The 12,993-nt window shown below is 54.8% G+C and overlaps 1 protein-coding gene across 5 annotated transcripts in view; it reads right to left on the bottom strand.

Annotated features, from left to right (window-relative positions):
- Window positions 1–324: 324 nt before the first annotated feature.
- LOC128825786 (apoptosis-inducing factor 3-like) overlaps window positions 325–12,993 on the bottom strand; it is a 21,752-nt gene continuing 9,083 nt past the window's right edge. For 3 of the 5 annotated variants that reach the window (XM_054008572.1, XM_054008575.1, XM_054008574.1), the window contains exons 2-19: window positions 11,338–11,431; window positions 10,683–10,792; window positions 7,812–7,921; window positions 6,930–6,974; window positions 6,754–6,835; window positions 6,459–6,571; window positions 5,919–6,005; window positions 5,376–5,467; window positions 5,090–5,220; window positions 4,327–4,442; window positions 3,686–3,757; window positions 3,283–3,346; window positions 2,644–2,720; window positions 2,440–2,557; window positions 1,919–2,017; window positions 1,390–1,465; window positions 624–728; window positions 325–493 (exon numbers count right to left, since the gene is read on the bottom strand). In XM_054008572.1, coding sequence (XP_053864547.1) covers window positions 460–493; window positions 624–728; window positions 1,390–1,465; window positions 1,919–2,017; window positions 2,440–2,557; window positions 2,644–2,720; window positions 3,283–3,346; window positions 3,686–3,757; window positions 4,327–4,442; window positions 5,090–5,220; window positions 5,376–5,467; window positions 5,919–6,005; window positions 6,459–6,571; window positions 6,754–6,835; window positions 6,930–6,974; window positions 7,812–7,921; window positions 10,683–10,792; window positions 11,338–11,431 — 1,625 coding nt within the window. In that variant the 3' untranslated portion in view covers window positions 325–459. Of the gene's footprint in view, window positions 494–623; window positions 729–1,389; window positions 1,466–1,918; window positions 2,018–2,439; window positions 2,558–2,643; window positions 2,721–3,282; window positions 3,347–3,685; window positions 3,758–4,326; window positions 4,443–5,089; window positions 5,221–5,375; window positions 5,468–5,918; window positions 6,006–6,458; window positions 6,572–6,753; window positions 6,838–6,929; window positions 6,975–7,811; window positions 7,922–10,682; window positions 10,793–11,337; window positions 11,432–12,993 lie in introns of those variants that run through there. The other 2 variants (XM_054008576.1, XM_054008577.1) reach the window with 2 other exon arrangements.

Here is a 12,993-nt window from a genome sequence, read left to right as displayed (position 1 = left end):
TGTTTGTTAGAGGCGCTTTCATGGAGACTAGTAGCGCACCTATCTTACTGGCCAATGTTCATAGGTATTTTTTAAAATAGAGCTGTCAGACTGACTGCATGGTTGGGATACGAGCTTCCCCTGTTTGCTCAGACCCTGGCCACGACCACCATTCAGCTGAGTTCCAGGACTGTGGTAGCCTGCTGTTCTTCAGCCCAACGGTTTCCCCTCAACTTGTCCTCTTCTGTAATGTCTGGTTGATCCAGCACTTCTCTTCTCCTTCCTTCCACCCCCCCCCCCCCCCCCCCAATAAACTTTCCCAAGTAAAGAGAAGGGATGCCGTGGTTGTGATTGCAGACATGAAAAGCAGGGCTCCTGCTCTGTTTCATGCTGGTTTTTATTTCTCCTAAGCGGGAGGACGGGGGTATGGGAAATGATTGCGCCTGTAGGGGTGTTACGGAGCCCCCAGGCAGTCTCGCATTAGGCTTGCTTCATCCAGGTTATATCAGAGGACCTGCAACAGAAGACAGGATGCTGAGGAAAGGCCTGCCTGTGACAGTGCTCTGGCCCAGTCGGGGCTGATGCTAACGAGGCAGCAGTAACCTCATGGGGCATGAACTTAGTGGGTCAGTTGAGTTACTCACTGGGCCTCTGCTTTTGAGATTTGTCTGCCGGAGTACATGACCTCGGCTACCAGGGAGACCATGGGGTCAAAGTTCAGGCTGGCAACGGCAATCACATAATCATCCCTGAAAGAGAAAAGCCTCAGGAAATGAGAGATTCTCCCCTCCAGCCCCGTGAGTGACAGAGCACTGCAGCCTCCTAGAGCTTAAGGGACTGCTGGTCTAGCAGCTTTATTCTGATCAGCTCTGAGCTGGGCAGGAGCTGGGATCCCCATGGGCAGAGACAGTGCAGGCTCTCCATGGCGAAGTGCGGGTCTGCTAAAGTGCACAGTGCCCACGGGGATCGAGTGCTGAATGGGTTAAGAGTCGGGTAGAGTGAAAACAGATGCTATCCCACTTCTCCCTTCCTCTCTCCAGAGCTGATATGTCTCAGTCTCTGGATCCTGGGACCCTACAGTTTTAATATTGAACCTCCAAAAGGAAGCTTTTCTATAAAGCAGGGAGGCTGTTGAAAGATCTGTCAATCTTCTTCTCTGGTGGCCTGTTCCTCCCTCCTTTCCATGCCCCACCGTGCAGAAGCTGGATGGACGGCAACACTCTCATGCACACTCTTGGCAGGGTGGTGTGGCGCATGCCCCCTGCGGTACTGCCAAGGACCACCCCCGAGCACCATGGGCAGGGGTGCTGCATCCTGCACAGGAAGAGTAAGTTCTTGGCAGATGCACTAGCTGGGTCTGGCTCTGACTTGCCAAGAGGTCCAAGCTAATTGGGCTACAGATTCACTCACTTGATGTAAAAGACCAAGAACTTCAGCTGCTCCAGATTTCCCTTCACGACAGTCTCTGTGTATCCTTTCCCATAGCCTGCAAACACAGAAGATGCAGTGGGGCCTGGGTCTGGGCCGATGCCACCATGCCCCTTAAGCTCAATGACCAAATAACTGCAGGTGGGGGGGGGAGACAGCTCAGTAGACCAGTGGAAGGACCTTGAGGTGAGAGCTGGGCTGCATGTTCCCTGCAGTTAGGGCTCTGGCTGTGGCCAAGGGGAGAGAGGGTGACCCTTGTCCCCTGGGGACATGACCTCTGACCCTAATGTCCTGGGCTATGACTTGACACTGGGTTTTCTGCTGTAGCTTCCCCAAAGTAAAGAAGGGGTTTGGGGGTGGGGGACTTCTCACCCTCACTCTCTCTGATTGACTGGGAGAATGGTTCAAACCTCTGTCTGGGTGCTTATAAGGTCCCCATCCCTGCAGTATCTGAGCACCTAGCTTTGCACAGGTATGGGGCGGGGGATGGCGGTTTCTGCTCCCCTCCCACCTGCATAGCGGATGCTTTTTCCAAGCAGCGAGGTCCAAAAGAAAGGAATGGTGTGCAATGCCTTCTGCTTCTTCAGCATGTTTAAAGCAGCAATGTGACCTGAAACGACCCAGAGAACCCCAGGAGGGGAGAATGTATTTTTCCAGAAGATACTTTCACGGGAGACTTAAAACTTCAGGTTCATCAGCTCTCTCATCTTGAAGTCTGTCTCCTGCCTTGGCTCAAGGTGGGAAGCGGGATATTGACTGACTCGGCTGGCAGCAGCAGCTACCCACCTCTAAGTGCATGATCCCTTCCCCTCCCTCCCTTTGACATTTGGTCATAGCTGGCCCCATTGCATGGCATGTGGGCTGGTCAGTGGAGCTGGTTTGGTGCATAGGTAGGGGCTGTGCATGTCCTGGAGCCCACTTGCCCCAGGCACAGGCCTTGCAGCCTTGTGACCATTTCTCAAGCCTGTTTTTCCAGCTGTGTTGGGAAGGGAGGCAGACACAGATAGTGCTAATGCTGCTGCAGTCCCTCACCATGAGCCTGTGCTATCTGCCAGTGACGGATGGTGGCGGTCATCCCACCGAACAGTGTGACTGGAAATGAAGTCACATCTCCAGCAGCAAAGACTCTTGGGACGTTGGTTTGCATGAACTAAGAAGGGAGAAGGGGTGATTAGTGACCTAGAATGCACGGAACCTTAAATGTGATGTGTGCATGCCTCGCAGGAACTTACGCACCAAATCCACCAGGATGGCGCCTCTACGGTCCATAGCAATTGAAGCGTCCTTCAGGAAACCTGAGTTGGAGGTGACACCTTGGGGAAAGACGAAGACACGCAAGAGGTGTGGCAGGAGCGTGAAGAAAGCTCATGTAGGACAGTGCAGGGGGGAGCACAGCTGTTTAAGGATTATTCAATCCCGCATGGGCTGGAGTTGGTAAAGCACAGTAAGAACAAACTGCAGCATATGGAGGGGAAGGTGACAAGGAGAGCTGCATGAGGGGTAATCAAACCCCAGCTCTAAGCAGGACAAGGTATTTGAGTAACGGGTGCAATGAGTGTAAAAATGGATCCCTGGGGGGGGGGGGGGGGAGGGGGAGAATACTCCTGGAGCAGCACTACAGGAAGGGAGAATGTGAGGCAATCAAGTCACAAGCATGTCCTGCTCAGGGTATCTCGGGTTGCTTGGGGCTAGGGTAGAGAGAGTAATTATTCTCTCGGGAGTTAGTCTTGGAAGGTGAGCTAGCCAGGCTCTGTTTTACGGTGGGCAGCATTGCTTTGGGTTTTAGCTAGTGTTCCAGAGGTCCTGGAAGGTGAGGGGCAGCATAGATACGGATGGGGTCTACGTGAAGCAAAGGTGTACTGGTTAGTCTCTTACCTATTCCCACCACCACCACATCTGCAGGTAGCTTCTCTCCACTGGCCAGAACAGCCTCTGTAACCTAGGAAAGAGGCAACACTATTCACTGAGAGGCTGCCTTAGAGCCTCCCCCGCCCCCCCCCCCCCCACACCCCTGCCCTCACTATGGTGCTTTGCTTTCTCAGACCCTGGACCACCCAATCCATGTTTCTGGGCCCAGGAGACTCTGATTCTAGGGGCGGTGGAGAGCAAGCTAGTGCCTGTGTAGGTGAAACAAGTGTAGAGTTTAGTGCCCTGGGAGACTGGAGATTACGCAGGCTGTGGAAGGAACACGGGATGGGAGTGGAACGGTATAGGCCCACATTGGAAGCAGATTTTGGGAGCAGTCCAGGTGCGGAGCTGGTGTTAAGGACTTGCTAACCTTTCTGTTCTTTCCTTGCAGCTCAGAGATTTCAGCCTTCATGTAGAATTTCACTCTTTTATTCTGCAGCATCTGAAACAAGGAAGAGGAATTACCCCAGCCCCAAATAGCTCTTCTCATCAATGTTCTATCCCTGATTAATTCAACAATTACACATTCCTCCCCTTCCAGAAACCCAGGCAGATAGCTGCCCACTAGGGTTCTCTAAGTACCACCCCACCTTCCCAAGCAGGTCCTGTGGATGAGAGAGCTGGCATCTCCTACAGCTGATGGAGGAACAGCCACGCCTCCTTCTGGGTCCCCAGTCTGTGCTCCGACAGGAGCCCTAGCACATAAGGCGGGAATATTAGCTTGGGGCAGACGTGGGCATGAGGCATGCAAATCGGCCAGAATCGAGAGGGGCTGAGAGGAGACCAGTGTGGCTAGGGAGGGATGGCTGGGAATAGCCCATGTGTGTGCACATAAGGCACAGCTGTCCAAGCTGGTGAGCTGTGTGCAAGGTGGGTAGGGAGGGGTAAGTGTGGCGTCTCGGGCACAGAGCGGGCGGGAGGTTTGCGCTCGCTGTGTGACTGTGCGTGTGCAGTGTAGGGCTTCCACACCACTTGGATCTGTGTGCATTCTCTGTCTGCTATTAACTATACCTTCATGGCAACACCTCCGACCTGAGGCCCCAGCACTGCCTGGAAGGGGAACTCCTCTCTTTCCACCACGCAGATGGTGCTGGCCTTGTCTGAAAGGAAGGCAGCAACCTCCATCCCTGCACATAATGGACATGTCTGCAGTGAAATTGGCACAAGTACCCCACCCCCACCACCAGCCTTCTCCCTGGAAATAGGGATGAAGCTGGAAATCTTTCACCCCTGGGGGTGGGAAGTGTGTCAGAGATACTGTCCCTGCCGCCTGCTTTTATACAAGTATCACTCTCTAGTATCCTGAATCCTCCTGGGATTCACCAGGGATCCAAGTACCAGGAGGGGCAAAGACTTCTCCTTCCCCCTATGCACCCCACTAGCTGCACTTCAGGCCTGTTTGCCTCCCCAGGGCACAGCAAACCCCCACTCTCCCAGATGGTGCTGAACAAGGCAGCCTGCACTCCTGAAGGATGAGGTGACACCTCCATAAAATAGATCCCCTTCCCCCCAGGTCCAAGTGCTGTTTGCAGTTTTTGGTGCTTCCAGAGGAATGGCTTGGGGTGGGGCACCCCCCACAGAGTAATGCACAGCCCAGAACAGCACGGAGCGGCCACCCACCACTGAGCATCGCAGCCGCTTTTGGCAAATGGCCTTTGGTTAATCAGCACACAGTGAAAATAGATTTCAAGGCTCGGCTTACAATTAGTGATCTGACCCCACCCAATTCTGACTCGCTGTGTGAAGTCAGGCAGTTGCTACGCCAGTCTCGTACCAATGAATGAAGCGCCTAGAATCACCACCCTCTTGCCAGTTGCTAGGTGGAGAATCCTGTTAGCATCCTCTGGGGTTTGCAGGGAACACACATTCTCCAGGTCTGAGCCAGGGCACTGGAGCTGCCTGGGGCTGTGGGAGAGGAGACTTCAGTTACAGTTGCCCTGCTTATTAAAAGGCAGCTGTGCCTGCCCTCTCCCCCTGTGAGCACGAGGTCAAAGGCCTGCTGCACTCTTCCCCCCTCAGGCCCCCTGTGCTGAGCAAACATGGCTGCCCCGCTTTCTCACCTGCTTCCTGTCGCAATGAGGAGCTGGTCGTACCTCTGGAAGGCCCCATCCTGGAAGTGGGCTTTCTGCCCCTGCGTGTCCACGGACACCACCTGCAGCACGGAAAGGCACGGGGCAGTGCTCTGCTCATTCCTCCGTTCCACAGCCTGGCTAAGTACATGTAGCGCATAGCCACCCAGGGACCTGTGTGCCCCCAGCCCAGTCTGCTCTTTGCACCCAAGTACAAGGTGGGAGAATGCTACGGTTCAGTTTGGAGCCAGCCATCCCAAACCTCCAGTGTGCCATATGCCCCCTTCTAAAGTCACCTCCCTCCCATGCGACTGCTGCCTGTCTGCCACTACCCACATGTACCAATGCACCAAAACATGTACAGCAGGGCCCAGCAGGTAAACCTGACTTTGGTGTGTGACCAGGCAGAGTGACTAATAGACCCACCATTCTAGAGAACTACAGTATTCTGCAGCAGTGGTCCCCTGCTCCCAGACCAGTGTTAGGGACAAGGACTAATCTTTTGATAAAGATGAGCTGCTGCTGCTCCTTCACCTCTTTGTCAGTCCAAACTTCTATGCCATGAGCCTCAAAGAAGTCCTGCTGCCTCAGGTAAATGCTCTCTAGTGTCTTATCCATCGCCTGGAAGTAAAGCAAAGCAACAAGCATGAGGAGCAGCTCCACAAAGCCAATCACACTGTTCAAGAGGTTAACAGCACCTGAGCTGCAATCTGGATTCCTGGAGTTTCCTTATGGGAAATGTTCACAATGGGCAATGTGTTTTCTTATTAGTAAATCGAATTGCCCTCCCCCCAAGCCAACCACGTCTATAGCAGGAGGGGGCTGCAGAGAATGGGGTAAGATCACTGGCTCAGAACTGCTTCTGTTCAAGCCTGTTCCACGAGGAGGCACTCTAGGGAGTGGGTCAGGGACATTTGCTGAACAATGTAACCGGGCTCTCTCACAGCCCTAGCTAAGAGAGCTCTGACTGTGGTTCTCTGACTGAAGCTTTTACTAATTCCTGTCCTCCCCCCGTCCTCCCCAGGCCATCCCCTCAATCGCAGTTCTTAAGAGAAACTCTGGCCATGCACAAACCTTGCTTAGTTGGGTCCTGTCATATGGGACATGCTTTTCTTTGGTTACCATGATGATCCTGCCTGTAAAGCCTTCCTGACGAAGTGTTTCTGCACAGACCAGTGCAGCTGTACCTATGAGAGAAACATGAGTCTCACCCATTCTGGCACAACTCACCAGCCATGCAGGAGGAAAGCACCACTCGCCCCCGGAGAAGAGCCCAGCAGACCCAGCATGTGCCCAAAGGGCTGACATACAAACTACATGACCAAAGCACAGGTGCTGGTGTTCAGAGCTTGTCTGCTGAGTCACTGACCTCCACCCAGGAGCAGCATTGTGTTCTCGTTGCTCCTGCATTGCTCACTCATGGCCTTCAGCTTTCGGTCACTTTCAAGGTCCTGGCAGAAAGAAAAGAAATTATTCAAACAATGGTAACTGGTCCCTGGACCACCTTTGCTGTGGTTACTCAGTGAGAGCAGGTGAGGTCAGTACCTTTTTTTTTGCAGTAATAAATACCTTCCCGTCTTCCACTCGCACCTGCAAAGACCAAAGAAGAGTGGGATTTCAGTGCATAGCTGAGGCTGCTGGGAATTTCCTGAGGAGTCTCTGTTTCGGAGTGTGTGTGTCCTGCAGGAGCTGGCTGCTACCAAAGCCTGTGTTACTCTGGGGTCAAGTGGCACTAAGGAGGAGGGTGGGCACTGGAGGTGGGCTGGTCTTTAGTGAAGGCGCGATGAGGATGTGGAACGAATAAGGCAACCCGATGCCAAAGAAGCAACCCAGGGCCTTCGGCCTAAGGCAAAAAGCTAGAGCAGCCCTAAGGGAAAAAGAAAGCGTGCTGGACGGTCTTGTGTTTCACTCTTCTGAAGAGTGAAGAAAGCTAGTGCCCCTCTGCGGAAGGTGGGCTTGGGCAGGTCACATTTGGACTCTTCTATCCAGCTGATCACCCAAGCCCACAGAACACCACGCTCCACCTGACAAGCTCAGAGTGACCTTTAGGCACCTTTCAATGCCAAAGCAGCTCAAACAGACACTGCTAGCACTTACAGAAGTGTTACAGGCTTTGTCTTCAGAGTTGTGAGAATCCTTCTTCCTTTCAAAAGCGCTACTAGCCAATGTGGGGCAAGGGGCCTAACAAGGCTTCTGAAAAGGCATTTAGGTCCTAGAGCCCGAAAACCAGTTCTTCAGTAACCACTATGGAGAGCGGTGGGCAGGGAAGAGAATTCTAACACCTGCAGAATCGCTGGGGGGGCCCTCAGGGCCCAGGCTGGCTGTAAAGTGGTAGGGACTGTAATGGATGAGGCAAAAAGGGGAGCAAATACAGAGTAAACAGAACAAGCTGGAGTGCAGAATGGAAAGTAACAAGGATAATGTCACCTTAAAGCAGGGAAGACATTCCAGAGTTGGGTACTCCTCAATGTCTCCAGTTCTGATATTGAAGCAGGCGCCATGCCAGGGACAGCGCAGTCTGTTACCCGCCAAGACTCCTGCAAGTCACACACCAAGGAAAGTGTTGTCTAGTGTGTAGAACAGAACTTGTTGTCAGGACTCCTGGAGTCTATTCCCAGCTCGGACTAAGATGTGATGTACCATGGGTAAATTGTTCACTTCCGCAAACTGGGTTCAGGATTTCTTGTTCTCCTCATTGGGTGTTGTGAAGCAGCACTGGGTACCTTTTCACTATCCTTGAGAAGTACTGTATGGGGGGGGGGGGGAGATCATTTGGGGAATCCTGTGTACAACTTAGGAATTCTGGTTGAGATTACGGACTCTACATGTATCTAGACTAAACTGCAAACTCCATTTGGATTGCAAGGCTGGTCTGGTGTCTCTGCTGTCTTTTTACCTCCATCTTAGGCTGAAATTGCCAGAGGTGTTGACACAGGACTAACAATGGTGGGTTGTTAAACCGTTAGATCTTCTATTCAAGTGCAGGCCCCCATGGTCGGTGAGCTGAGTACTCCTCAAAAGCACCAGTTTACCTGGTGGGCTGGTAACAAGGCAACTGATCACCTGGTGGTGGGGAATTCAAGCTGATTGGAGGTCAGCTGATAAAGGGGATTGAAAGTTATAAAAAGGGCCTCTCACAGGGCATTTCAGGGTGTAGAAAGCCACTGCTTTTAGGGCATAGAGAGAGCGACTCTATGTTCTGGAGGAGAAGCCATGTGCAGGAGGGAATGGGGAGAGGAAAGACCCTGGACTCCTTAGGAGACTGCCTAGTTCCCACAGAATGCTTGAGAGTGGTGAGGAAACTGAGGCAGGAAATGGCATGCTGGTGTAACTGTTTAGCCCAGTAAAGAGTGATTGTTTTCCAAAATCCCTGTGCAAAGGTGTCTGTTTGCGTCCATTGGCACGTCTCTAAAAGGGTAAGCTGTGAACCAGAGTGCCCACAAGGTGGGAGCTCTTGAAAAGAGTGGGAGAGGGTTCAGCAATGGTCCTGGGAGGCTAGAGTAGCCAGACATGAGGTCCCACTTCTGTGAAGGGGTACCACACAGACACCGTGTGCCCAGGAAGCGAGTCCGACAGGCCAAACAGAGTCAGTGCTGCAGCCTACTCAGAAGAAGGGAGGCTTTAAAGCAGCGTTTCTCAACTGTGGCCACCAGGGGCTTTTCGTGTGGCCATGGCCTCCTGGGTGGTGATGAGGGGGGCAAATCAGTGGCCCCTCCCCCAGGGCTGCCAGCAGGGGGTGGGCCCTGTCCCCCTCTGGAGCCACAAACGCTGGAGGAGCAGGCAGGTGGTGGGGTTTGAGCTTCAGTTCCGGGGTGGCGGGCAACAGGTTGCAGCCATGTGGCGGCAGGCTCCATCCCCTGGCCACGGGCTTTGAGCCCTGATCCTGGCCCCAGACTCACCCCCCCCCCCCAACCTGCTGCCTCCTCTGACCCTGGGGTTTGGCCGTGCAGCAGTGGGCTCTGACCCCCAGCTGCAGGGTTTCAGACTCTAGCCGTGGGGCCACGCAGTCCAGCCCCCAGCCATGTGGCAGTGACTGCCGGCCCCAAGCTCGCCGGCCCCAAGCTCACCCCCCACACACACACTCCCAACATCACCCCTGGCCCCACTGCATCTTCTGGCCCCAGTCCCCGGCTGCGCAGCTGAAGGGCTCTGGTCCCCGGACTCACCCCCCCCCTTCATTGCCCCTGACCCCCAGCTGCCTCCCTACCCACCTCCCCATCCAGGGTTTAATTTGTCCCCCAGCTTGCCAGGGCTGCGTAAATCTGTTGTGAAAAGTGATATTTGTATGTTTATTAACATCACTTTTCACTGCCTCCCTGCTAGCTAGCAAGTCTGCTGCTGTGAAAAGTGATATTAACAAAATACTAATATCACTTTTCACAGAAACAGACTTACTACCTATCAAGTCTTAAAAAAATAAGCAACCACAAAAAGCAAATGAAACAACAAAAAGGGACAAGAACATGCAAAACACATTATTTGTTTCTGTTCTGTTTAGGTCCAGTAAAGAACAGAGACAATGGTACGTTATTTTTATCATCAAGTCTGCAAAAAACCCTGCATAAATAAATTACAGTGATTTGGACATGTAAATGTGCATATTTATTTATTTTTCCTAAAATTAATTGAGTATTTTAGGAAAAATTATCAGAGCGGCCACCAGCCATAGCTGGTGGCTGCACTCTGAGGCCACCAAAAAAATTCTTCAAAAAAGAACAGGAGTACTTGTGGCACCTTAGAGACTAACAAATTTATTAGAGCATAAGCTTTTGTGGGCTACAGCCCACTTCTTCGGATGTTAGTCTCTAAGGTGCCACAAGTACTCCTGTTCTTTTTGAGGATACAGACTAACACGGCTGCTACCCTGAAACCTGTCAAAAAATGTCTTGAAAACCCCTGCTTCAAAGCACCCTGGTATGTGTGGGGAGGGAGCCAAACACAACCGTCTGGTGAGTGTCCAGCAGGGGGCGCTTGGCCAGAGACAAGGCCAATGACACCCTGCTGAGGCACTGCAAGGCAGCCCCCTGAAAAGCAGTTGAATCCTGGTCCACTTCCCACGGGGGGGCTGGGCTGTCCCTGACTTGGGGGCGACAGCGTGGGCTTCCCTTGCCCTTTCGCTCAGAGGTGCAGGGAGACAGAAGCTCAGCCTGCTACGCAGAAGCATTAGAAAAGCAGCAGCTCCTGGAGAGACGCTGCCCATCCACTGCACAGCGTCTCCTTTGACACCGTCGCCTCTTCCCTGTGTTTGCCCCTGGCCTGAGCTTTGCCTGGCAGCTGGGGATACCCGCCGGGTTTTACCTTTGCTGAGAGAGGCTCCGGCGTGTGTGCACTTGCTCCCCACAGCACTGAACTCCATCTTATTCCTCACCAGCAACACCATGTGGCCTGCAACCTCCACTTCCCGCAGCCTGCAGGAGACGAGCACAAGCCGACATGGCGAGCCTGGACCCCTGGACGGCGGAGGCAATGCCTAGACCGTGGGGCCACCCGGGGGCAGCTGCCATACCGGACTCCTCGCTTGTCCCACGAGAGCCTCCAATAACCACGGCAATGGGGCTGGTGTTTCTTTGGCTCCGGGCCCGATACAGCCTCTCTCAGTGGGCTTTTGCGGGGCTGGCTTCTTCCTAACCTGCCTCCCCCTCCTGGGTGACAGGAGTCCCAGACAAGCCACCTCTTAGGAATAAATGAAGCCTTGTTGCTGAGGAGCAGAGCAGAAACAGAAGCCCCCAGCACACCCATCTCTTGGGGCCACTTTGCTGAGGCAGGACCCACCCCCCCTGTGCTAATGCAGGGTGCCAGCAGGGGGTGTGGGTGGGGCTGGGGGGCTATTGGGGGTCACACAGAGGTTGGGCTGAGTTCAGCTGGAGGGGGCCTGGGTCAGGTCTGTCAGCAAGTGCTGGTGATGGGAACTGGCCTTTCACATTACCCCCAGCCTGCCGCGATCGACACTCACTCGCCATCCTGGACGTCTGACTCCTGGCAGACCTGCTCTGTGATGCTGTCTTCAGTGTCCATGCCTGGGGGCGCTGGTCTCAGCAGCTGGCTGGCTGAAGACAGAGCAGAGAGGAGTCAGGGATGGGAATGGGGTGCTGCAGCAGAGCATTCTGGGAAGGCTGCTGCTCGGTCATTTTGCTCTCAGAGTTGTTGACGTGACATCTGTGTTATGACCTCATCACCATGTAACGATGCACCTCAGCATGAAGACACAGACCCCAGAGTGACTTTGGGAATAGTTCTCTAGGCCGCTTGGCAGATTGCAGACCTGTCTCAGCCTGATGGTGCACCCTGGGAGTGTGACACCACAACTGCAGCCCCAGGCCCTGTTCCCCTCCCACCCTCTATTACACCTCCCCCCACCAATGCACCAGAACCCCACAGGTCTCCTAAAGGCAGTGCTCAGCAAATCTCCCTGCTCCCTGTCCCTGCCCCCAGGGCAGGATTAACCTCTTGTGAGCCCGGTGCCAAATATATTTGTGGGCCCCCACGGGGGCAATGGAGCCTGGCGCAGGGCGACCCCGCTCTGACCAGCCCCGTGCAGGGCACTATTTACAAACCAGCAGTTGCCCGACGCAGCGTGTCTTGCCCAGCCCTGTGCTGCCAGCATGTCCCTTCCTGTCGGGGGTGGGCCCATGCCACGCCACACAGCCGCCCCACCCAACACTCCCCCAACTCCCTATGGCCAGAGCTCCCCATAACTCGCTATGCCCAGCGCCCCCACCCAACCCTCCCACAAATGCACAGCGCCCTGCACCACACCACCCCTGCCCAGTGCCCCCCTGCCCACAGCCCCACCACAACTACCCAGCACCCCACACAGAACCCCCACTCCCTAGTGCCCCAACGCACGCAGATCTTCCCTGCCCCTCACAGCCCAGCACCCACCTCAGAGACCCACTTCCCAAGCCCTGCCTCCCGGCTGCACTCACCGGCCCTGCTGGGAGGTGACTCTGTCCGCCGGACTGAGCCAGCAGTGCAGCCAGGGCTGGTCCCAAGGCGGGGAATCGCTCCGGTCCCTCTGGAGTAGCGCGATCAGCCAGGCCAGGGCCTGCCCCGGCCGGGCTCCATCAGGACCCACTTGCCTGGAGGGGCCCAGCCAAGCCCCCCACACTGTCTCCCCCAAACTGACTGAGACTGGCCAGGCTTCTGCACCCGTCCCAGGTGGCTCAGCTCCGGGGAGACAGGTGGGGCCCCACAGGTGGTGGGAAGCAGAGACTGCCCAGAGCCGGAGGTGCGCTGGGGTCCGGCCAGGAGACAGAAAGGAGTGCTTGGTTGGCTGGCGAGCAGGCCGAGAGGAGCAAGTGATGGTCAGGGAGGAGCCAGCGGGCTGCTGGGGTCTCGGCGCAGTGCAAGCAGAGCAGGCCGGGGCCCCTTCTGAGCATGGGCCCAGCTCCATGGCGCCACTGGTGCCATTGTAAACCCGGCACTGCCTGCCCCAAGGCGTGGCCTCCTCTGGAAACAGAGGGGCCAGAACTGCAGGCACAGCCATTCTGAGCAGGAATGCCTTGGCTCGACCCCCCAGTCCCGGGCCCAGAGCAGGCAGGCCCCCAAGCCGGGGCACAGAAAGCTTCATTGCAGTTGGCAGAGATAGTTGGGATGAGAGCGTAGGTGA

The sequence above is a fragment of the Malaclemys terrapin genome, chromosome 18 (assembly GCF_027887155.1).
Source record: "Malaclemys terrapin pileata isolate rMalTer1 chromosome 18, rMalTer1.hap1, whole genome shotgun sequence".
Taxonomy (NCBI): domain Eukaryota; kingdom Metazoa; phylum Chordata; order Testudines; family Emydidae; genus Malaclemys; species Malaclemys terrapin.
This window is presented reverse-complemented; position numbering and strand designations above follow the sequence as displayed.